Raw genomic sequence first — 25,610 nt, forward strand, 5'->3', positions numbered from 1 at the left:
CTTTTAGGAGTTTTGAAAAAGTATTATACAGTGGATCCTTGTTATACGCTGGGGTTTGGTTCCAAGATCCCCCGTGTATAACAAAATCCGTGTATGCTCAAGTCCCATTAAGTATAATGACATAGCAAAATGGTGTCCCTAATAAAAAATGGAACATCAAGGTAAATTTATACTTTTTTGGAACATTTTCAAACCGTGTATGCTTGAATCCGTGTATAAAAAATCCGTGTATAAGAAGGGGCGACTGTAATGTGTTTTAAAAATGTTTTTATCTTGTTATTGTTTTAATTGGCTTTTATTTGTTCATCACCTCAGGTGCCCTTGTGGGCTGGGAGGCAATACAGAAATATTTTAAATAAACAAAAGGACAAAACAGACCACTCCGAAGGGGCAGCTTCAACAAGCCCCTTCCAAAGGCAGACTGTGGCTGTGGCAACTACACACCGCAGCCACAGTCTGCTTTTTTTGCCAGCTGACAAAGGAGTGGCAAAGTGCTGCACCTTTTTGGGCCGACAAGAAAATGGCTTTTCCCAGCCACTGCGGCCCATGGGCAGCTTCAAGCTGCTTGAAAGCCGTGCACCATGTAAACACTGAGCCGCCAGAGCACCCAGAAGCCGGCCCACATCTGGGCAGCTTGAAGCCGGCTTCCAGGCGGCTTGGGAGCATGTGTCATCTGTATGTAACACTCCCAAGTTGGCTGGAAGCCAGCTTTTTATGCTGGTATGTTTCACCCCAAAATTAAGCAATAGCTGAAAAATAATTCTCTTCCTCACAAACTTTTTTATGTGTAAAATTTACACATGAGTTCAATTAAATAATCTAAATAATGTTATTTCATTATAAAATTTTAAAATATGAATATGCATGAATGTGCAATTGAAAACACACTAAATAAACAAAATATGTTTATTCATATACTACATCGTGGGGGGGGGGGGAGAATGACACAATGTCTGCATGTAGATGTAAAAAGGGGTCCCAAAGGTAAAATGTTTTGAGTATCACTGCTCTAGCAAATAAACAGCTTCACTTACAATTTTACAATTTCAGAACCAAGAGTTCAACATTTAGCCAAGGAGTTTTAGCATTTACAGTTATCTCTGGGTCAATAATGCAACCTGTCTGTTAGAGAAGAAAATGATCTTGAAAAAAACATATTTCTTTCTCAGTTTAAAAGAGTCTGTGTGGTTTTTCATTTTCACTGTAAGAAGCTGGATTTCAGAATACCTATATTTACATCTATGTACATAATGAAATATCTTGGAGATGAGACCCAAGTCTTAACACAAAATTCATTTGTTTCATATACACCTTATACACATAGCCTGAAGGTAATTTCATACATTATTTTTAAAACAGTTATGCATGAAACAAAGTATGTATACACTGAACCATCAAAAAGCAAAAGTGTCGCTTTCTCAGCCACTCATGAAAAAGGTTTTGGTTTTTGGAATATTTCAGACTTGGGAATTTCGGATAAGGGAGACACAACCTGAACTGTTGACAAATGAAATTAAACAAATCCCTCTGATTTACTATGGCAGTTCTGCCATCAAGGCCGAACTTGTTGATACTAACATTTAACATGTAGCATCACACACTTCTTGTCTAGCAGCAAAACAGACAATAACCAGCTATGTCACAGCTTTAAAGTTCTCCATTAAACATGTTTAATGAAACTAATGTGGTTTTGTTCACCTCTTTATAGGCCTGATCCCAAATGTCTTTGTGTTGCCATCATATGGGATGGAGAGATCCTGAGACCTTAACATTCTCTAGTGTGAACCTTCTTTTAACTTCAATTAACTTTGGGTCTCATTTGGGGGAAAGGTGAGTTATAAATAAAAAAAGAAATGCACTGGAGATAACTTTTCTATATATATGATGGAATAGGTAAAGGTATTCCCTGTTGACAAGGTTATCAAGTTGCGGTCAACCAAAAGCGGGCAGTGCTCATCTCCATTACTAAGCTGAAGAGCCAGCATTGTCAGAGACTACTCTATGATCATGTGGCCAGTATGACTGCACTGAATGCTGTTTACCTTCCCACCGGAGTGGTACCTATTTATCTACTTGCATTTGCATGCTTTCGAACTGCTAGGTTGGCAGAAGCTGGGACTAGTGATGGGCGCTCACCCCATCATGCAGAACCCGGGCCTCAAACGGCCAACCTGCCAATCTTGCAATCAAGAGAGTCGGCGTCTTGACTACTTGAGCCACCGCATCCTAATACTGGTATTAGAATACCAGTACAAATAAAGCCCAACAATGGACCAATTGTAAAGTGCTTTCCCTTGCTATGTTGAAAATAGTTTTGAAATGTCGCTTCACCTCTACGCCTGCCAACTCTTCTGAACTTCTACTCCTACCATATCAGCTCCCCATTCTATTTTTAACTTTCAAGACTGGTGTTGAAGAAATAATTCAACTGAACAATAATTGGATTTGAGGTTTGGGATCAGGGCACTTATATTTATTGCTTATTATTAAGAGTGCAAAGTGTATAAGTCTACTGACAAGTCTCATAGACAGCATACCTCCAAAGTGACCCAAAGCAGCTTTATTTTGGCCAATCTGTATGGGGCCTTAGTCTGTCTTTAGGGGTGGAATCCCTCAAAGTGCACTTGGAGAAAAGAATGGATGGACTCTCTCTTTCCTCCAAATGGCGGCAGCAAGAGATCTGTTACCACTGTCACCATTCATTTCATATCATTGTCTTGTAGGGGAAAGCCACAGGCTCATGAGTGGACCAATATAATCCCTGGTCCTCAAAAGGCTAATTCCCATAATAAAAAATTGAAGGAAAAATAAAAGCAGACTGCTATTAAATATTCTCTTTTCTTATCTTTCCAAACGTGAACTTCTTCCAAAAAGTCCTCCACCCACCTTTCTTTCTTTTTCTTTTTTGCTCAAGGTGGGAGTTGTTTGCTAGGTTAGGATGAAACTGCTTTGGCTGACTGGCATTTGATAAGGGTTGATGTTGCCTTAGAAGCAAAGAGAAAGCACCCTGAGACAAACTGTGAACATGTGCAGATAAAAGGCAATTACTTCATTAAAGCCTACTCCACCCAAGCTCTACTTATCAGCCCTACTTCACAGAAACACAAGAAAGGCCACAGGAACTTCAGTTATTTATTCATATAGCAACAGCTTACTTTGTTGATCATATTAATTTTCTATTTCCCATTCAATATGAAGCCGTTCCATCTGTGGCTCCATGATGGAGGGATTATGCTTCATTTATACCTGTCAGTCTGTAATAGAGACTTTTCCTCCAGTGTAAATCCTCCGTCAAATATTATTAGTTTGGCTACTGTTCTTAGCTTTTTGCCCTTAACAACAACTTCATAGATTGGTGGGGCTAATTCTGGGAGTGGACAGTTAAAACTCTCTCCCAGAGCACAACATCTGATTTAGAAAGTGCTGATAAGCAAAATAAAATCACCAGAGATCCGAACCTAGACCTGGTGCAAATGCAACATTTTGAATAATTTTCTGCATTTATTACACAATCTGGCATGGGGACTTAATGGAAGATTGCCATGAATTTTTGCCTGTTGGATTGTATACCTCAGGTCCAGAAATAAATTTGCATGGCATTGCTAGAGAGCAGCAGTAAGGTAGATGCTGCTGTTTTCTCTTGGTCAGAAGTCTTTTAGCTCCTGTATATTTAACAGCTACATGATTATAAGCAACAGTGCAGGTGCTGCACATTACAGAAATGCAAGGGAAACAGCCCTTATTGGATAATCTAGTTGTTAAAAGCACAGAAGTGTGTATGTGTGGGAAGCAGCAGCAGCTCTCTAAATCCCAAAGAAGCAGGAACCCTAGAAAACAGCAAGAAATGAAGCAAAGTATGCAACTAAAAGCAACCAAACCTTGCTTGCCACAAAGCTGCAGCAATATGTATTTGACAGAACGGATGCAGAAGAGGAGAAGACTGCAAAAGAAAGCTAAGTAGATAAGGCAATTTTAGAAATGGAAAAAACCCACAGGAGCTGTCATAAACTGGCCATTACAAGAGCTAAGTCACTAATGTGTCCTGTTGATGTGACTGATAATAACAATAGTAGCAAATGTCACTTTTTTTGGTTTGTATAGTAAATTTTGAAGAATACATCTTTGTTCTTGCCCACCCCAAACAAAAACACGAACACAAAGCTATCACAACATAGCCTACCCACTCCTGAATGTGTATTTTTCAACTCTATTTCTCAAGGTCTTTGGTAGGAAATAGAACTTGAGGTAACAATGCACAGAAATGTATTTACTGAAGGTAGAGCCAAACTAGAGCTGGCTTAATTTGATCAGGGATTTGGCACTCAGGGAAGAAATAGTTTAACTCTTTCCTCCTGCAGTTTCCCTGGTCTAAAATCACCTTCCCCAAACTGCTTTTAGTCTTGCACAGGAGGGGAGGGATAGGTTCAGATACTTTTAAATTGTCTGTTTCCAATATGATAATCTAATCAGCTTCATGGGTGAGTGTGTCTGATACTGACCACCAAAATCTGTAGCAGCAGTAAGGAGCAACACAATCTGCTTTGATACATTTGATTATATTAATTGGTTAAAACTGTAATTTATATTGACTTTTATTGTCCACATTTGCTATTTTAATGATATGGGTTAGTGAATAGTTTTTAACGTTATTTCCTTTGTTGTACTTTATACTCTCTATATATTGTTTATAGGGAAAGAGAGGGACTAGAAGTAAATTTAGCAATTTAGAATACTGCTAAATTCACCATCAAAATAAATGGGACTCAGTTGTGCCCAGTGACTAGAAAAGCGCAAGAGAACTTGTCATGATTACAAAGCTATCAAAACACATGTATTCAGATTTTATTCTGGAGAAAAGAATTCTGGGAAACATTGACAATTTCCTTCAACGTTATAGAAGTCAGGTAGCAAACAGAGATTTGTCTCATAAAGGAGTCTTAGCAGCAGGTGAGAAATAGCAGCTCTCTTTAATGCACTCATCACTGATTAGACAGTAAGAAACTCTAACTACTAGTGTCTTTACTACAATACCTGTTTCTTATCTTTAACTCAGTGCAAATGATCCTAAGATGCAGGTGCTGCCAGAGCAGCTTAATTTGCACTGAGATAATAAATCAGTTTTTGGATTGTAACACTGGAATCTGGGACTGAGATTATTAAATGATCCTCTACAAATGTACACACACCAAATGCATGAATGTAAAGTCTGTCACAAGCCCTGCCTTTTACACACCAGTTTTCTGTGTGCAAGAGGTTCGGTTCTCTGAAAGGAACCTCTATCGTATGAGTCCCCGCAATCTGAAGTGAAACAGCCCAAAGAGAGGTACAGTGGTGCCTTGGGTTACGAAATTAATTCGTTCCGCGGCCGCTTTCATAACCCGAAAAGCCTTCGTAAGCTGAATTGCCATAGGCGCTAATGGGGAAAAGCCGCGATTCCGTGCGAAAAAGCCGAAAAAAGCACCAAAAGTTTTTTCGTAACCCGAAAAAACATTCGTAACCCGAAACAATAATTCCCTATGGGATTTTTTCGTATCCCGAAAATTTCGTAACCTGGATATTTTGTATCCCGAGGTACCACTGTATACAGTCTTAGTGAGTGATGGGCCAATACTGGAACTCTTCTGCGGCTTATCTACCATGTTTCCCCGAAAATAAGGCACTGTCTTATATTTATTTTTCCTCAAGAAATACAGGGGCGGTCTTATTTTTATTAATTATGGTACAACAATCTATATTTATTCAAATATCTTTAAGTCGTCTTCTTCTGGAACATTGTCATAACTCTCCAAACCTGGAATTCCATCCTGAGTTTCTTGCAACTTCATTTCCTTTAGAACCATTGGCCCCAATCTTTCTGCTCCCTTGCCGCCTCCTTCCGGACATAGCACAGGGCCTATCACTATGTCTTATTTTTGGGGGTATGGCTTATATTACACAAATGCTTAGAAATCCTGCTATGGCTTATTTTATGGGTATGTCTTATTTTGGGGGAAACAGGATAGCAGGCAGAGGATTTGGAAATATTTAGGATGTATCTGAAGGATTTGCTCACAAGCTGTGTAAAAACATCAACATACTTTCATGTAAACTGGAAGAGGTACGTAAAGAAATAAAGAGGAAATTCTAAAATCTCCACAAAAGACACATCTCTTTAAGTGTCACAGAAACACAGCCTGCATTCTCCTAAAATAATTGAATTTCATGTCCTTCAAGTCACACAGCTCTGCCAATCTTGTGTACATCACGATCTTTAATTCCACAGTTCTGGGCAGCTGCGGCTTGAAAGATTATGTCCCATCACCATGTTAATAAGCTTCACTGCCAGGCCCTTTCTATTGAGTTTAGTGGGCTCTGTTTTCTGTCATCAGATCACTGTGACAAGTCAGCTGATAACTCTACACGCAAGCCATGGATGTGGCAGGATATGACCTGTTTTTGTACGATGCTTCCACTATGAATAGGCTTTTAACAAGCAGACTGCAGCAACACTACTTTCAGCCTAACTATGCTTTTAACATGCAATTCTTCCACAGCCAGTCAGCTAAGTTAACAATGACCAGTGTTGTATATGTTGTATTTGAGTCATGTAAAGGGAGGGTTGACCAGAGGAATCAGGTTCCTGACATTTAAAAACTAAAACAAGTTTCCTGACATTTAAATATTAAAACACGCTTGAGTATGGACAGTGCCCCTGTGAATCTTAAAAGCTGAAAACATTGCTGAAAAGTGCTTTCAGCAGACAGAAAATTGGGCTTTTGGTTCCTTGACCTTTGCTATTTAGAAGTAGTACAAATTCTAAGATTTAATTATGAAAAGCAACAGAAACCATACAGAATTGTTTTGCCTGTATTATGCAGATTTGGAGCTAATTGAGGAAGACAGGTCTTACATTTAGCATTTTTAAAATGTACAGTTCACTTTAGGCTGCTTACCAATTCTGTGGACAGGGGTTCATCTTCTGAAAGGTTGATCTAGTCACATATTTGTAACCCATCAGTTAGGTACACTGACTGAAAATCGCTGTCCTTTTAAAATCCATGGCTATTACCTGAAATTTTGACAAGTGCTTCTTGCCTGTGGAGTGGTAAAGATTCAGCCAGGAACCTAACAATGCTATCAGCTCAGAAATGTTACTTTCTTGGACTAAAACTCACAGAATTGTTCAGACCAAGAAAGAGTCAAGCCTTCCTCAGATATTCAGAAGTCTAATTGCAGAAGAGAGATGGAAACACATGATATAATTCTCCCTTTTTACGGTCCAACCTTCTCATGTTGATGGGGAAAAAAGCTGTAGCCATATTTGACTGAACATAATTACAGTCCTGTTGTTCATTGTTCTGTGTCTTTAAGTCATTTCTGACTTATAATAACCCTAATGTGAACCTGTCATGGGTTTTCTTGGCAAGATTTGTTCAGCAAACGTTTGTCTTTGCCACCCTCTGGGGCTGAAAAAAAATCTCATTCTCCCTGACTACATAGTCACTGCAACTCACTGGTATGTAACCAGGAATTGGTTCACACATTATATTTTTAGGTATATACTGAAAAATGTAACTGATAGCTCTTCTTAACACATGGAGCAAACAGATGCATTCAACAGAGATCCAGAAAAGTTGTGGCTTCCAGTGAAGTACAACTTATGTGGGAACAACTACAGATGTTCCACTATATAATGGGCTTGTTCGTGTATCTCAACTTAGAAAGTTTAGATATGAATAAGCCAAGTGAGTGCATGTGCTCCTCCTTCCACAGTGGCAAACAGATCTGGGAGTCTTTCATTAATTACAGTTTCCCATTACAGTCAGAACAGGTAACTCTGATTTATGCCTTCAGAAGAAGTCAAGATATTAAGTCAGTTTGAAACCATGGCTTTATACTTTTGCTCATTCTGAAACTACTAGACATTCCCACTTCAGATGAAATAGCTAACTCTAGTTAATGGAATACTTCCTCATTTGTCCATCTGCTTGTTCAAAGGAAGAGTCACAGAAACTGTATGCTTGACCAAATGAATAATCCATCTCTCAGTTTAAGAAATCCAGAAATGAATGTCTGAATGCAACAAAATCCCCCATGTCTGCATTGTTGGTATGTATCCTAAATATTTTGAAGGCTTGCCACTCTTAACCAGGTGGATTTTAATCTAAGAGTCAGGCAACATGTCAACTGCATAAGATTGCAGGCCCACTTGAGGGGAGTCCCAAGAGCTTGGATCCATTTCCTCCAACCCTCCCTCCCTCATCATGGACCCTGCACCTCTGTGAGAATGAGCCTATGGATCCAAACATTTGGGTTTTATCCAGAAGCACATCTCATGTGGTCCAATAAGGCTTACTCTCATTTAAGTAGGCACTTATCATTGATAAATGGAGTGGAGAGGGGAGAAGAAGAACAAAGGCTCCAAACATTATTGAGCATAATGTGAAGCTTCATAATGCATCAACTATTTAGTAGGTCATGAAGGGCAGCAATCTACAAGACTAATATCCTGATAATCTCCAAATAGTGATCAATAACAGTACATGCGGCCCTCTGTATCCACAGATTTTTTATCTATGGATTCAAACCATGCAAGGCTTGAAAATATTTAAAAATAATGTAAATTCCAAAAGAAACCCTAGTTTTTGGCATTTTATAGAAGGGACACCATTCACTATGTCACTGTGTTTAATGAGACTTGAGCATCCCTGGGTTTTAGTATCCATGGCAGGTCTTGGATCCAAACCCAAGCGGACAGCAAGGGCCCACTGTAATTCTGTTCTTTGAGTGCCAATTGCAATCATAGCAGGGGCTAGGTTGCAAGACTCTTATTCTAGGTCTAAGTCAACTGGGGGTAGAATGCTGACAGTCAACACGCAAAGGTCCTACTGAATTCATATCTACCCAGCAATAGGATACATGTATTTCCACAATCAAAGGGGTGGGCTGGATTGGGGTGTTATGCCACTTTCATGATGAGTCTTCTATGGGATGGGGGGAATATTAGAAGCTCCCAGATATAAATCATGTAGCAACAGAGGCAGATCACAAAGTGTATAAAGCTCATCATAGGATGCAGCAGGTAATTGCAAGCTGGCTGTGCTCCAAGCCACCACTTTGTGACTGGCTCCACCTGGAAGCTTCTATTTTGCAACTGGCCATGGAAAAAACAAACACAAGGAAGTACCTTAAAGTCTGTCCACAACTGATCTAAGGGCAGGATCGGCCAGAAAATAGTGCTGTACTTCTGCTGCCACCATACTGTTCCAGATTTTGTACAGGGAAACTGCCTGGTGCAGCCAAATTCTGAACAGAGAAGACAGGGTAGTACTGTGCCTTTGCTGGTCTGAATAATAATTCAAGAAATGAGTATACTAAAGGTGAAAGAAGGTGAAATTGTAAACATTGGCTGAATGCAGGGCTACATCTTTCATTTCCTGAAATGTCTTGTCACTAAAGCAACTCCATTAAATGTGGAACATCTTATTAAATTATTATTATTAAACAGAACAACAGTGCTCTCAGTTTCCAGTCATCAGGCTTCTGATTCCTGCAATTTCCTAGCTTACTGTCACATGTCTCCACATTAAAGCAACAAGAGGGCCCCAGTTAGGTTTTTAAACACATAATGAGAGTTGCTGGCTTATTTTGTAGCTTTTTATCTCAGCATGAACTCTGATCTTGTTAAGATAGTTGTTTACAGCATCAGGTCCTTCTAAAATGTTGCCCCCCTTCTTTCCAAAACGCAATCTATTTTTAAAGTGTACAAGCCAAAATCTAAAGTCATAATTAAATCACATTTGTAGCCTACAGGGATCTGAGCTACTTTATTATTCCAAACAGAAAATAAAATAAAAACTAGCATCTTAGGCTTTAAAAATAACGATTTCCTATACCGGCTGGTTGAGAACGAATAAATGCTGCTCGGTGTTGTGTGTTTATAACACACCAAGTGCTGGTATCTCATTTATGTACAAGGTATATGGAAATGTTTAGTCACTGAAAGCAACCATGTCCCCCCAATAAAACTAAGAAAATTCTAGTCATTATGGTGGCAGGATGTACAACAAATTATAATATATAGCAAGGAGTTGCAGAAAAGAAAGTGGGTCTCATATTGGCTTTGCCACTTGTTGTCAGGGGTACAAGTCAGGGTTTCCCCCCCCTACCATTGTATTATCCCTAATGACAGGCTTTGCTCTGACCCACTGGAGCCAATGTATTTATTTAATAAGTCATTCCCCTCCCTTCAGCACAGCTTATAGACGTCACGCTAAAAACAATAGCAAAATCAACAGATAACTATAGAGCAGGAGCAGAAACAAGCAGTGATTTAAAAACAATCCCATTACATTTGACAAAGGAAAGGCACTCTATGTTCAAGAGGACTGACCTTTAGGAAGTTTTTTTCCCCTTTTGAATATGTTCAGAGGCATGCAGCCATAAGTGTCAAAATTCCAGAAGATGACAAAGTAGCTCACACCATTATCTTCCCAAAGCTGCTTTTCCTGACATGTACATTCAGAATAAAATCCATTTGCTGTGGTAACTGCAATCTTTTTAAGGGGCTTCTTTCATATACCACATTGTCACAACAATGGTGACAAAAAGCTGTAGTATTTTTTAAATAAAAGGTTCAGTTGTAAGTTTCAGTTATGCTAACCTAGCATGTTTCTATACTGCATACACAGAACTGCTGGCTAGATAAAACCATCTATGGATGTCTTCTAGCATGTTCTCTGTTCACTTCATATTTTTTGAAAGTATGGTTGCAGGATCTACACTATCCCACACTTCATTGTCATCTGAATAAATTGAGGTTATGTGACCATGGGACATACAGTCCATCTCTGGCTTAATGCTGCATATGATGGCAAAACTCTAGAGGAGGGTTATAACAAGTAGCAAGGGAAACATACTCAGTGCATATACAAAATGCAGTATTCTACTATTTCTACAACCATTATCACCCACTTCCAAACACAGTTTTGTAGCCCCGAGGTCTAGAAATTTCTCAAAAACCAGATTTTTATTTGCAGTGGCATAAGCTTTACCATTTCTGTCTCTGCAGCACAGTTACGTTTCATATTTTTACAATGTAGAGACCCTTAATTACTTAAATATGCACAGAGGCATACAGAATTAATTTTATTCATTTAAATCCCACTTTCCCCTCCAACAGTGGGACTCAAAGCTGTGAATCTGTGTAGTACAGGACAGTGTGGAAGCACATTTACCATTAATATTAGGGGTGCAAATCACATGGGACCCCAAATGTTGTTGGACTGCCATTTCCATGGTTTTTTTTTTATCACTGACTATGGCTGATGGAACTTGTAATCCAACAATATTTAGGGGAATGTAGTTCTCACCCCAATATATGTGAATATGTATATGGTTGTACATACACACACACACACACACACACACATCCCCCCCCCAGAGAATTCAGAAAACTGGTTCTGTTAATTTGCCCAGAGATCTGTTGTATACAGAGATGATTGGCTGGCCCCTGCATTGTCACAAACCCAAACCCCCATACTCCTAGTGCTGCTCTGTCACTCTTTTAAAATGGCTTTTTCTTAAGCAACACGTTTAAAGGAATCAGTAGTCACGCTGCATTTAAACAACCCATGACACCTTCACTGATCTGTTGCCTTCAATGTGGTGCATACACAAGCAATGAATCTAGTTTCTGTACTGTTGCACACACAGTGCGAGAATGATTCTGCATGCCATTCTTGTAGATGCTCTTCTTGAGGCTTCCTACTATTTGAGGTGAGATGTAAGGCAGAGAGGGCAGTTCCAGCTGTCGCGCTCTGTGTTTGGAATTAATTCTCCCTAGAGGAACTCATTTAATGCCCACATAGATATGTTTGGCGCCAGGCAGAGGCTTTTGTTATTCGCTCCATTTTTAACAATTATTTGAACTGGGTCTCATACAGCTTTTAGTTGTCATTACATGACAATTATTTTTACGATGATTATTTTTCAGTTAGGCTGGACTTTCATTGTATGGTGATTTTGTATACACTCCCTGCAAACTGATATTGAAGAGTGCTATAAAAATGGTTCAATGAATAAAACAAAACAAAAAAATAGAGAAGATTTCTTTTTTCTGCATTATTACTCCTCTCACTTCAGGGAAATCAGGAGCACAAGTTTGATCTTGCTTTGATCTCTCAGGAAAAGCGGGCTATAAATAAACAGTTTATTATTTTTATTAAGTTATGACTAACTTCATTCAAGCCTTAATCAAAAATAAAATATATTCTCAAGATCTCATGATCAAATGAACATATACTTACTGGATATAAGTAGATACTTATATAATGAAGTCACTTCATTGCCTTTCCACAAACATTTTGCATGGACAAACGGCTCTTCTCCTTTGCCAAGATTTATTTGAACAAACAATAGCTGCCTGCTTCATCCATGGTGAATTTTTTCCATTAGAAGGTTTAAGCTAAGTTACAGAATAACTAAACAATATACAGTACTAAAAGTCTTTCCGAGCATAGAGCTGGTTACAATGATAGCTAGCAAGAACTAAACAGGCATTGCTTAACAATTGTTTACTTTGACTTTTTTGACCAAGTCCCTTACCAAAGGCTCCTGAACAAACTTAGCAGTCATGGGATAAAAAGAAAAGTCTTCAAATGGATCATTAACTGGTTAAAGAATAGAAAGCAAACAGCAGAAGTCAACTGGCACTTCTTGCCATGGACGTAAGTAATGGGATCCACCAGGGATCTGTGTTGAGACCAGTACTTTTTAACTAGTACAGAAATAATATTGTGTTAGAAATTAGTAATAGGTGGTCACATTTGGTGGTACTGGCAAATCTAAATTTGTGTTGCCCCAATTTCATTTTCAAAACTTCTTATTTCTAACATTCCTCCAGAAATAGTCTTCACGCATAATGTCTCTACAGTTAGTTCGGTTAGGTAGGAGAGAAAGAAAGGAGAGGTGTGAGAATAAGAATAAGGTGAGAACACAAGATAAATTCTGTTTGGATTTATGATATGGAGTTTGAGCAGTAAGAAAAGATGACCAACTTGGTTTTGTTTTACCACTCTAGGTTGGGGAAAGGGATCAAGCAACTGCACTTGGCATTGCTGGAAGGAATGGGGTTTCCTTTGCCTGTCTGCCAGAGGAAGAAACTGGAATCTTGATGCGGATGGAAAGGGTTTCTTCTCCTTGCTTAGGTGTGGTGATGAGCAACCAGAATCTACTTTCTTCACTTGGCAATCCTGCTAGAGAGGGCATAGCAGAGGATGTGCTATCTTTGTCTGCCTGACATGCTTTCTCCCCTTGAGATGCCTGAGGGAGAATGCACAACAGAAGGACACACTTCTCACCAGATGCTCTTTCGAGTTTATCACACCAGAGGAATTTCTATTAATTTCGAATGAAAACAAATGGGGCCAGAACGCATTCACATGAATTTGCTAGTTCAGTAAATTTACGTGAATTCGAATTGCGTTCGAACTGACTTCCCATTGCCCGAAAATAGCTTGCCGTTGCCTGAAATTGCATGTGATCACCTCTCACACAATAACTTGAAACTCCATGATTGAGTTCAGACTGACTTCCCATTGCCCAAAATTGCATGTGGTAGTCTATCACGCAATAACGTTAAACCCCATGATTGCGTTCTGATTGCCATTGGATTATACTTCCAATTTACCTTGTCTGATAAACTCTAATGTCTGTATGCTTCTTTGAAGAGGAACTATTATCTAATGAGATGTCAGCTCACCTCAACCAAACCACCTTGGTATCTGAAGTTAGTGTTTCTTCTGGTCCTTCTGGATCACAGGTGCACATTTCTCTAGCCTTGAAAAGTTGTTTTCAATTGTGATGTTTTATGCTTTAAAAGCCTTTAAAACTGGTTGGGGAAAAAATCTAATTTTGAGGCTAGTTCGGCTCTGTTGGAACACAGCTCCTCATTTCCAGTGACCTCCTGTAGCAACAGCAATAACATTTACATTTCTATACCACTTATCACTGAACTCAGCAGTTTGCAATCTGTAAGACAATTACTCCCAACACGCTGGGTACTCATTTTACTGATCTACAAAAGGATAGAAGGTTGAGTCAAGCTCCTATGAGCTCCTAGGGAACTGGCTCTGCCCATTTTACATCAAGTCTCAATTTACATTGCAAGTTAAAGAATGTGTCTCTAGTGTAAACTGAGACCTGTCAGCAACAGCCAGTAATTATTCAAGGTAGTTATAAGAAAAATGGATTATGAAGAGTTTATTTGTTTTATTTATTTAGAGTACTTACCATATATACTTGACTATAAGTAAAAAATATGCCCAAAAATTGATCCTAAAACCCTGGGTCAACTTATATACAGATGAATACTGTAATACTGCTTAGAAAGGTCCTGATAGAATCTCTGCCTCATGCCTTTCTCCATGCCTGGCAGTGATCTCTGAAAGAGCTGCTGAGGCAGGGAGTGTGTGTCTGTGTGTGAAAGAGGTGATTCCCTTCTCAATGGTATGTTAAAACCTTCCCTCCCCATCTTCTTCTTCCTCCTCCTCCTCTGGATTTCTCTGACCACCAAACTCCATTTTCCTTCCACTTTCCTTCCCTCTCTCAGCTGGATGTTAAAATCTTTCCTCGCCATCCTCCTCCTCTAGATCTCTCTGACAACCAACCATTTTCCCTCCATTTTCCTTTCCTTTTCAATCTGATGCTAAAACCTTTTCCTCCAGCACCAGGGAAGTGATGGTTGGTGGTCAGAAGAAGTCCAGAGATGGAGAAGGAAGGGAAGTGGCGTTTTCCTTTTGTTTCGTCCTTTACATTCTCTGTTATGTGCCCCTAAGTTTTACCACGGGTCATGTCAAAACCCTAAAAACTTCCCTCAATTTATACATGAGGTCAACTTGTACATGAGTACATACGGTTTACCCTGCTCTCCACCCACAAAGGCTCACAGAGTGGCTTACCAACTGTTAATATGACGGTTCCCTCAGTCTTACAATCTAAAAAGACATGACACAAAAGGAGAAGGGAATGACAGTGGGGAAGGGGATCAAATTCAATCCCAAAAGGATCTCTTTAAATTGAGAGAAACAGGTAATAAAAAGGCAAATGAAGTTCAATATAAGCAAGTGAAAAGTGATAATGTGAATGGGGAAGGTGGACTCCTAACTCCACATATATATTGATACATAATGTATGAATCTCAGTTGGCAGCGACTAACCAGGAAAAGGATCTTGGAGTTGTGACAGACGGCTTGATGAAAATGCTGACCCACTGTCAACAGAAGGCACATTCCACACTGAAAATAAAATTGCCCTTATTCAAATATATGGTTTAACTGAGAAGAAATGGAAGGAGAGGCATGATAAATGCATACAAAACTAAGCCTGATGCAGTGATAGAAGATGAGAAGATTCTTCTTGTAATTCTAGAATCTAAGGTCATCCACTGAAACTAAATAAGGAGTGATATAAGGATAGATAAAAAGAAATATTTCTACATACAACATAAGGATTTGCTACCCCAGGATGTAGTGAGGACCACTACATGGCAGTTTTAAAAGAGGACTGAATAAATCATGGAGGATAAGGCTATAAATTGTTATTAGCAATGATGACTACTGTATATATTGCCACTAATATCAGATGCAGTATGTCTCTGAATTCAGTTGCTGAGGAATGTCAAATGGAGACTGCAGCCGCATTCACGTCCTATATATAAGTTATTCAGTGTGTAAATGAAATTCAGGATTACAGACATTTCTGGTTCAATCCATGCGGCTCTTCTTATATTCTTAAAATGCTGCAGCTTTTTATAAATAGCTGAGGTGGAGTTAAAATTTAGTACACTTACCATATTAGATTAATTTAAAATCCAGAATGGAAATTAAGCATATCACTGTTTAGATATCAACATGGGAGCGTTCCATTGAACCCAAAGGGCTGAGCACCTACAATCATGATTGCTGTCTAAGATGCAATTTCCTCCTGTTGGTTCTCCTACTGACATATCCCCACAGTATAATATCAGAATGTTCATTATGACTTATAAAGTGCTATGTGGCTTGAATACAGATAATGTTAAAGTCAATAACACCACATATGACTCTGTGCAAGTTCAGAGATTGGGTTTTTTTTTAGGGTCCACCATTCTCACTGCCATTTTTTTGGGAGAATGTGGGAGATGGCCTTCTTGGTGCATGCTCCTAGGCTGTGGAACTCCCTCCCACAGGAGGCTATTTGGTTTCCTCACTATTCTCCTTCAGATCTTGGCCATTAATTACAGTAGTTGCTATGAAACTATCTTAACTGGGAAGTGGTAATGTTGTACACTACACCTATTACCCTTTATTATTATATTTTCAAATTCTCCAATGTAATTCATGCTGTAATATCTTACACAGTGTAAGAATAGTATTGCAAAGAAATGTCTTGTCATAAAATAACAAGATCAACCATTTTATTGTGGTTTCAAGTTTTGGGGACTACAGCCCACTTTGTCAAATACATTAATATTATTCTCAGGTGGCAGGTATACATATCCATACACGTGCATTATAGCAAGAAGAAAAACAAATTGCAAACTCTGGAGGCAAAAAACAAAGAAATGAAAGGAGTAGCCCCAGATCTGTGACATTTCCAGGCAGATTTCTAAATGTATGAAAGGATTAACAATGTCAGATTAAGTTATATATCTTTGATATGTCTATCTGTTTTAGTTTTCTGTATTTATATAGTGCCATGTACACCAAAAAATAAATAACAACAAAAGATAATTGGAGATAATTGGAGAGAAAGATTTGACAAACACAGCCCATACATGTCCACTGCCATGAACTTCATTTGCCTTTTTATTAGCAAAGAACAAGGTTCAAGTGAGTTTACATAACATTTTTTGACAGTAGAAACTACTGGACACCTTTCATCAAATTAGACTTGTTTCAAGTCTTGCTGAAAGTCCTGTGTGCCAGGGTTGCTTTATACCAAAACAGTAAATACTGTCACAACAAAGGAAAAGACAAATGACCCCAAATTATGGCAACATGCAGGAAAACCTTTCTGTTCCCAGGCAACGGCAAAATTACGCAACAACAAGCATAATAATTGGGAGGAGACTGCCATTACTTTGAAAGCACTATCAAAAATCTATAAACTAGCCACTGGGAGATGTAAAATCAAGTTATACATCTGTCTTGAAGACAGTGCACAGACAAAAGCTTCACAAAAAGCAACCAGACTAGAACCCTCCAGTCAAAGATGTGGCTGGTTAGACCAGAAAAGGGTCTACAGCAGCGGTTCTCAACCTGTGGCTCATGACCCCTTTGCGGGTCATTTCACAGGGGTCACCTAACACCATCAGAAAGCATAGCATAACAGTAGCAAAATTACAGTTATGAAGTAGCAACAAAAATATTTTTATGGTTGGGTGTCACCACAACATGAGGAACTTTATTAAAGGGTCGTGGCATTAGGACGTTTGAGATCCACTAGTTTACAAGATCCCACAGTCCTGCAGCTACTGATAAGCTCTTTCCTCTGCCAGTTTTCTCAAACTTCCCTCAGGGCACAGAAGGTAAGACTCAGGAGTTCTGTAATTGGACTTTCCCACCTTTTTAAAGAAAAGCGGCCATGAGGGGATCCAGTTTTGACTGAAAGACCAGTCGTAAGGGTAATGATATGTAACCCTCTTACCCAGTACTTTTCTCTACATCTACCCTAAACTCTGAGAGCTGCTGTTATTGTCCTTTGCGGTGGAAAAATAAATGTTAAGCAGAAGTCACTGAGGTGTCTGCTAAGAGCAGGTTCACAACTGTTAACAATTTAAATCCAGAAAATGATGTATAGGAAATGATAAAGTTTCCAAATAAATCCCAGATTTGCTGCTTCAGTAAATATCAGAGCTGTTTCACAGCTGCTTTAAAGTCAACTGAACTTCCAGCAGTGAATTGAATTGATACATACTTGGGAAATTACAGTCACTACACCATATGAACTATATCAGCCCATACCACGGGTCAAAGAAGAAGATGGAACCTGTAAACCCCTTGGTTTCCATCTACAGTACATCAAAACTCAATTATGACAATTTTCTCAGTACTGAGACTGACATTTTGATCTTCTGCTCTACGGCTGGCTGCTTTCAGTTACATGTATTTAGTGGGTGTTATAGGTAGGACAATCAACAATGTAAGATATGCAGACGACACTATAATACAAGCAGAAAACCTCAAAGACTTGGAAAACTACTGAGAAAGATCAAGGAAGAAAGTACAAAGGCAAGCTTACTGTTGAACATAAAGAAAACAAAACTAATGACCACAGAACTTTTACACAAATTCAACCTAGACAATGAAGAAATGGAAATAGCAAAAGAACTCTCATACCTGGTATTAAACATTAATAGCAACAGGGATTGCAGCCAGGAAATTAGAAGAAGATTAAGAAGGGGCGGTGGCTATGAAAGAAATAGAAAAGATACTAAAATGCAAAGACATACAATTGAGCACAAAAGTTAGAATCATACAAGTCAGTATTCCCTATTATCATGTATGGATGTGAGAGCTGCACAGTTAAGAAAGAAAGAAAGAAAGAAAGAAAGTCAATTCATTTGAGATGTGGTGCTGGAGAAGAATGCTGAGGATCCTCTTGACAGACAAAAAGACTAATAAATGGGTCCTAGATCAGATCAAGCCAGAAATCTTCCTGGAACCCAAGATGACAAAATTGAGGCTGTCACACTTTGGAAACACCATGAGAAGGCACGACTTACTGGAAAAACAATAATGCTAGGAAAGGTGAAGGAAAAGTAGAAAGGAAGGCCTCATGCCAGATAGATGGACTCTATTAGGGAGGTCATGGGTATGCGTTTGCATGAACTAAGCAGAACAATGGAGGACAGGAAGTCTTGGAGATGTCTCATTCACAGAGTTGCCATGAGTCAAGATTGACTTGACAGCAATTAAAAGCAAACAATAAATAGGTAGGACAGTAAGTCTATCAACTTGTTTGTAATGAGGAAAACATACTGATGTGTACTTTGCACTGCAGCAGTGATCTTAAATGCATTATGGAAGTTTACTGCTTTGGAACACTGAAAGCAATTGTCCTTGGGTGTAGTTACTACTTAAATAGACTGCACAGAACGTCCAATAAAAAGTCAATAGCTCTTCTAACATTAGTTAAATCTGTGATTCCCAAAGGGGTTGGTGAAAAGATCCGGGGGGGTGGCACAGGTAGTGTTGTGAAATGACAGAATAATTCTTCTCCTGCCTGAAGAATGGTGGGCAATAAAATTACTTTTCTCCCCACATGAAAAGTGTGAGATAATTTAATATTTCTTACCCCCTTTTATTAACATTTCCACGGGTCAGTCTTTTGTTAAGCTAATGGGTCTTTATTTGATGGTCCTTGGGGGTCCTTCCAACTCTAGGATTCTGTGTCTTCCTGAATGAGAACTGGGCAGTTAGTTTCTGAGACCCAGACTCATCACAAATCCTAGCCACGCAACTACTAGCTAGTAACAATTGGTAAACACCACATGAGACATAGCTCTCAGACTCCAGTAGTTATACAGGTGGAATAAATTCACAAAACTTTATACTACAAGCAGTTGCAGCTTCCAGTAGATGTCCTCTATTTATTTAGAGGAGGAGTGGGAATGATGTGGTTGAAGACTGCAATTCTCAGGAACCCTAGCTAGCATAGACAATGTTGAGGAATGCTGGGAATTGCTTGATTTTCAACCTGGTTTGAAGACCAACCTCTGTATATCAAATTATGTGCTTTTATTATAGGGAACGTGAGTAGAACCACAGCAAATGCAACTGTCATAAACAGTGAAGTGACTCTTCAATATGTTTTTTTCAAGTGTTTCTGTTGGAGTGCCTGAACTGATAACAGGTTTATAGCTGCACAGTTAGAATATGAAACTCTATTCAGTAAACTGCAATGGTTTGTTTTGTATTTTTATGTCTTTCAGGTCATATTTTCACTGCTGCCTGGGTTTACAATGAAAGATGGGATATAGTTTTTTGTGGGTTCTCTGAAGATGCCAAACAGATGCTGGTGAAACGTCAGGAATAAATTCTTCTAGAACAGTGATGGTGAACCTTTTAGAGGCCGAGTGCCCAAACTGTAACCCAAAACTCACTTATTTACTGCAAAGTGCCATGCCCTTCTTGCTTTCTGAAACAAACTCTAGCAAACTCTGTGCTGGGGCGACGGCATATGTGCCCACAGAGAGAGCTCTGAGTGCCACCTCTGGCACACGTGCCATAGGTTCGGCATCACTGTTCTAGAACATGGCCATATAACCCAAAACCCCCACAAAAAACTATGGATGCCGGCCATAAAAGCCTTCGACTTCACAAAGATGGGATATTTTTGTTATTCATCCATACAAGGCATTATGCAAAAGAAAGCTAACTGTGACCAAAAACTAGTAATGGTTCACAACATGGAATACATTCAGACTGCTTCTTGCAGTACATAGCAACAAATTTTGAATATAGTGCTCACAGTGAGTATTTAACAGCTAGAGAGAGGGGAGGCCAGACAGAAAGCATATCCAATAAAACAAGCATAGTTAGAAGTAGCAGTATACATGTAATTTGAACATGGAACGTGAGAAGCATGAGCAAGGGGAAATTAGACATAGTAAAGAAGGAAATGGAACGTATGAATACTGTATAGTAATATTAGGAGTGAGTTAAAATGGACAGGAATGGGTCACTTTGACTGACTATACATAAATTCAATCTAGACAACGAGGAAATTGAAATAGTTAAAGTATTCCCATATCTAGGATCAAACATTGACCAGAATAGAGAATGCAGTCAAGAAATAAGACTAGGAATGGGAAGGGCAGCTACGAAAGAACTGGAAAAGATACTGAAGAGCAAAGACATACAACCAAGTACTAAAGTCAGAATCATTCAGGCTGTTGTATTCCGAATTACCATGTATGGATGTGAGAGCTGGACAGTGAAGGAAGCAGACAGAAAGAAAACCAACTCATTTGAAATGTGGTGCTGGAGAAGAGTACTTAGAGAATACCATGGACAGGCAAGAAGACAAATAAATGGGTTCTTGAACAGATCAGACCACAGCTCTCCTTGGAAGCAAAGATGATCAAGATGAGACTGTCGTATTTTGGCCACATAATGAGAAGGCATGGATCACTAGAAAAAACAATAATGCTAGGAAAGGTAGAGGATAGAAGAAAGAGAGGAAGACCACAAATCAGATGGATAGATTCAGTCAGGGGGGTTATAGGCAAGGGCTTGCAGGATCTGGGTAAGGCAGTGGAGGACAGGGATTCTTGGAGATGTCTCATCCACAGGGTCGCCATGAGCCTGAACCGATTCAAGGGCAGATAACCACAACAACAGTCCATGCTGATGAATGTACCTGATAGATGTCCTTGCAAACAAGACATAGACTTTAAAAAAATATGTTACCAGTGACTGTCTTTAATGCAAATTTTCATAAACACTCAACTGTTTTTTCCAGACTGTACACTGGAAACTAGGAACAGTGGTTTGTGTGTGTGTGTGTGTGTGTGTGTGTGTGTGTCTCTTGAGATACCATCACGTAACAAGAGAAGAGAGACAAAAGCAAGGGGACCTGTACAGTGTATTCCATTTTCCATTGCTATTTAGACAATGGCATTTTGACATATTTGGTCTCTGAATTTATACAGAGCCAACTACTTTATAATGGCATGGTTTAAATAGCAGTGGAAAATACCATATAGGTCCCTTGCTTCTATTTCTGCTTTCGCTGTCTGACTTGTCAACACACAAGCCACTTTTGTACAACTTAAGTTTCACTTTCCCCAACCTTCTCTCCTCCTTCCTTCTTCCTGCAAATTCTATACACTATATAACCTTTAATCAAATCTTTGAAAGAAAGAGCCACTGATTTTACTTCCTTGTATGCATTGTGTGCTTGGAATCTAGGGTTGCCAGGTATCTCTTTCTACAAGGGATTACTCTTACTTGAGAGTCAGAAAGCTTGTCCCTTACATAGCTGGCAGATGCTTCTTATTATAAGTGATCTCCCCTGTCGGGGGCTGGAACATTTTTCTTTTTATATCAACTGAACAAGGTGCCAAGTATTTTGTATCCTGTATTTTGGGCTGTGGGTCCTTCACAAAGACACAATGAGTGCAGCATGTAATTTATGAAAATATATGGCTAAGTTAACAGACATCTATATTGATTATATTGATAATAATTTGGTATTTAGTCAGAACTCAAAGGTGTTAACAGCTACTTCTTACTTGTCAACCCTGCATGTCATGAATGCTGACTATCTCTTGTTGATATTTTGACAACCTGGCACTATTGGGAATAAGGTCCAGCCAAAAAATGGCATTTGAAAATCTGCAAGTCATGTTCTTTTGCAGATAATAAGACGAGAGGATAGTTTCCTTTAAGAAAGTAATTCTTTTAAGCAATTCAGTGGCTATCTTAAGACAACTCATGTATTCCAAAAAGCACCTCATTTATCTCTCCGAATCACTAAGTTGGTGAGTTTTGTGTGCCACTGAGCATAACCTCCTGGCTGCATGCAAGGAGTCTGGAACCAAAGCATCCCCAACAGATGAATATCCAGAAGATGAGTGTATATAACCTCTCCTTGACAAACAACCAGCAGCCCAGCTCCATTGCTAGATAATTGATTCTACTTTGAAACTGTTTGTCAATAAGACATTGCTCCTAATGTGGAACATAAATCTATCCTCATGTAACTTAAATCCACTACAGCTCTTTCTGTTCTCTGAAGCAGCAGAGAACAAGTCCTTGAGAATAAGGCTAGAGTCTGGGTAAAAGGGATCAGGTTTTTTATTGCATGATATTTGACTTTTCTTCCATAAAACTAGGGCTACGGTGCCAGAGACAGTATGCTTTTATATAATGGATGGTGGGAACATGAGTGGGAGGAGGGTACAGTTTCACTCATGCCCCAGTTATGGGATGCCCTTTAGATACCTGGCTATCAAGTAACCAAACAAGAATATCGTGCTGGATCAGTGATTCCCAAATTTTGGTCCTCCAAATGTTTTGGATTTCAGTTCCTAGAATGCCTGACTGCTGACCAAGCTGGCTGGGGCATCTGGGAATCGAAGTCCAAAAACATGTAGGACTAAAGCTTGGGAAAGAGTGTGCTAGAGATTCCTGACCCAGTAAAGCCTTATGTTTTAATAACAGCCTTTCAGGTATCTGAAGAGTATTCCTCCGCCCCATGCTCTTCTTCTCCAGGCTAAGTATATCCAAGTTGTTTATGTTTTCTGGGTAGGACTTGTTTTCCATACTGGTTTGAGAGTTGGACTACAACTCTGGAGGCCAGGGTTTGAATCTAAGCTCAGCCATGGAAGCCCGCTGGGTGACCTTAGACAAGTCATTCTCTCAGCCTCAAGGGATGGCAATGGCAAACCTGCACTGAACAAATCTTGCCAAGAAAACCCCATGATATGTTCGTCTCAGTGTCCATAAGTCGGAAACGAATTGGAGGCACACAACAAGAAGAATTATCTTCTATCTACCCTCCATTGAACCCATTTCAAGTTGTCAATATCCTTTGCAAAACATGGCAACCACAACTGGATGTAATACCGTGGGCCCTGCTATTTGCTGGGGTTCGGTCTGGGACCGCTCTTGAATCTGAAAAATCAATGTATGGTCAAGTCCCATTAAATATAAATCGTGTTCCTTATATAAAACAGCAAATGAAAGGTTTGCTTTCTGGAATTGTGGACAGTAGATAGATAGTTAAATAAATAAATAGGTATCTCCTTTTTACATGCGCTGGTCTATGACAGGAATAAAGAGTCTATCTAAGCTGTGGATGGTTCAATCTGTGGATATGGAGGGCTTCCCCATGAAGCCGGAAATATAGCCCACAATAGGGCTACTTCTTGGGCTTTGCCAATACAGTACAACCTAACCATTGCATTAGCCCTTATTTGCTGCTGCATCACACTCTTGACTCATGCTTACCTTGCGACTGATGACCGATCATAAGGAAAGAGCTCTTTATAGTGGGTTGTGCTACCTTTGTCTCTTGAACATGTTTTAACTTGTTTTAAATTCTAAGTTAACTACATTTGGGACAAACAGTTTTGTATGCTTTTAGTGATATATGTGTTTCTAATCTGTATCTCTGTCTTTCTTTCTCACCTTGAGTCCCAGTCCTGGGTTAAATGCATAACCAGGAAATAATATAGTTATATGTCCTTTCTTTCCTCTACGTTTGTCGTCCTGGAGAGAAAGCTTAGATAACTTAAGTAGCCACTCTGAGTCCCAATTTTGGGAAGAATTAATAATAATAATGATAATGATAATGATGATGATGATGATGATGATAATAATAATAATAATAAATGCATCTGAGGAAGGTAGACTTGACTCTAGGAAAGCTCATATTGCCAACTTCTTTCTTTCAGTGAGTCTCAAAGGTGCTACAAGATCTCACTACATAATAATAATAATAATAATAATAATAAATGCATCTGAGGAAGTAGACTTTAGCCTAGGAAAGCTCATGCTGCAATTTCTTTCTTTCAGTTTCTCAGAGGATACAAGATCTTTCTATATAATAATAATAATAATAATAATAATAATAATAATAATAATACCAAATGCATCTGAGGAAGTAGGTCTACAAAAGCTCATGCTGCCAACTTCTTCCATTCAGTGAGTCTCAAAGGTGCTACAAGACCTCTCTAAATAATAATAACAATAATAATAATAGCAAATGCATCTGAGGGTGGAAGCAGACTGAAGTCTAGGAAAGATCCTGCTGCCAACTTCTTCCATTCAGTGAGTCTCAAAGGTGCTACAAGATCTATCATCATCATCATCATCATCATCCTTGGACCCTGCTGCCATGCTTAGTGGCACTGACTGTGGGCTAAAAGGGTGGCCAGGACAGACCTCCTTTGCATTTGCTTTTATAGAACAAGTGGAGCTTTCTTACCTGCCGTTAAGAAAAGGAGGGAGAGGGCAGAAAGAGCCGGGCTACTCTGCCCAGCCATGGCAGCCACCGCCGGCGAGGAGGAAGGCAGGCAGGCAAAGCGGGCTCAGTGCTCCCTAGTTCAGAGCCGGGGAGGTTGAGGCGGGCAAAGCAGGAGCAATGAGAGAAAGGAGCCCCTCGCTCAGCCGCCCTCTGCGCGCCTTTACGCGCCTCCTTCCCGCCGGGCTCCAGCCTCCCTCCCTGCTGCCTCCTCCTCCTCCTCAGGGCGGCCCCTGCTGGGCTGGGAGCGCAGGCTGGCTCCTGCAGCCACACTGGGGAGATAATCCGGTTTGGTGCCGCTCTAAGTGCCTTGCCTCAAGGCTATGGAATTCTGGGAGTTGGAGTTTGTTGTGGGGCCCACAACTCCCAGAATGCCATAGCCTTGAGGCAAGGCACTTAGAAGTGTGAACTGTTTCTCAGTCATGCTCAAAATGGAGGACGTGACCAAACTAAAGCTAAAGACATTCATGTAAATAAAGTCATATTTGCCATGCTCAAAATGGAGGATGCGACCAAACTAAAGCTAAAGACATATGAATAAAGTCACACTTGCCATGCTCAAAATGGAGGACGTGACCAAACTAAAGCTAAAGACATTCATATAAATAAAGTCATAT

At 39.5% G+C, this 25,610-nt stretch overlaps 1 protein-coding gene across 1 annotated transcript in view; it reads right to left on the reverse strand.

The window, feature by feature from the left end:
* PARM1 (prostate androgen-regulated mucin-like protein 1) overlaps positions 1-25,165 on the reverse strand; it is a 47,300-nt gene extending 22,135 nt beyond the window's left edge. Inside the window, exon 1 of the mRNA XM_042472929.1 lies at positions 24,958-25,165. Coding sequence (XP_042328863.1) covers positions 24,958-25,015 — 58 coding nt within the window. The 5' untranslated portion in view covers positions 25,016-25,165. The remainder of the gene's footprint in view (positions 1-24,957) is intronic.
* Positions 25,166-25,610: the final 445 nt, after the last annotated feature.

Source organism: Sceloporus undulatus, chromosome 6, assembly GCF_019175285.1.
Source record: "Sceloporus undulatus isolate JIND9_A2432 ecotype Alabama chromosome 6, SceUnd_v1.1, whole genome shotgun sequence".
Taxonomy (NCBI): Eukaryota; Metazoa; Chordata; class Lepidosauria; order Squamata; family Phrynosomatidae; genus Sceloporus; species Sceloporus undulatus.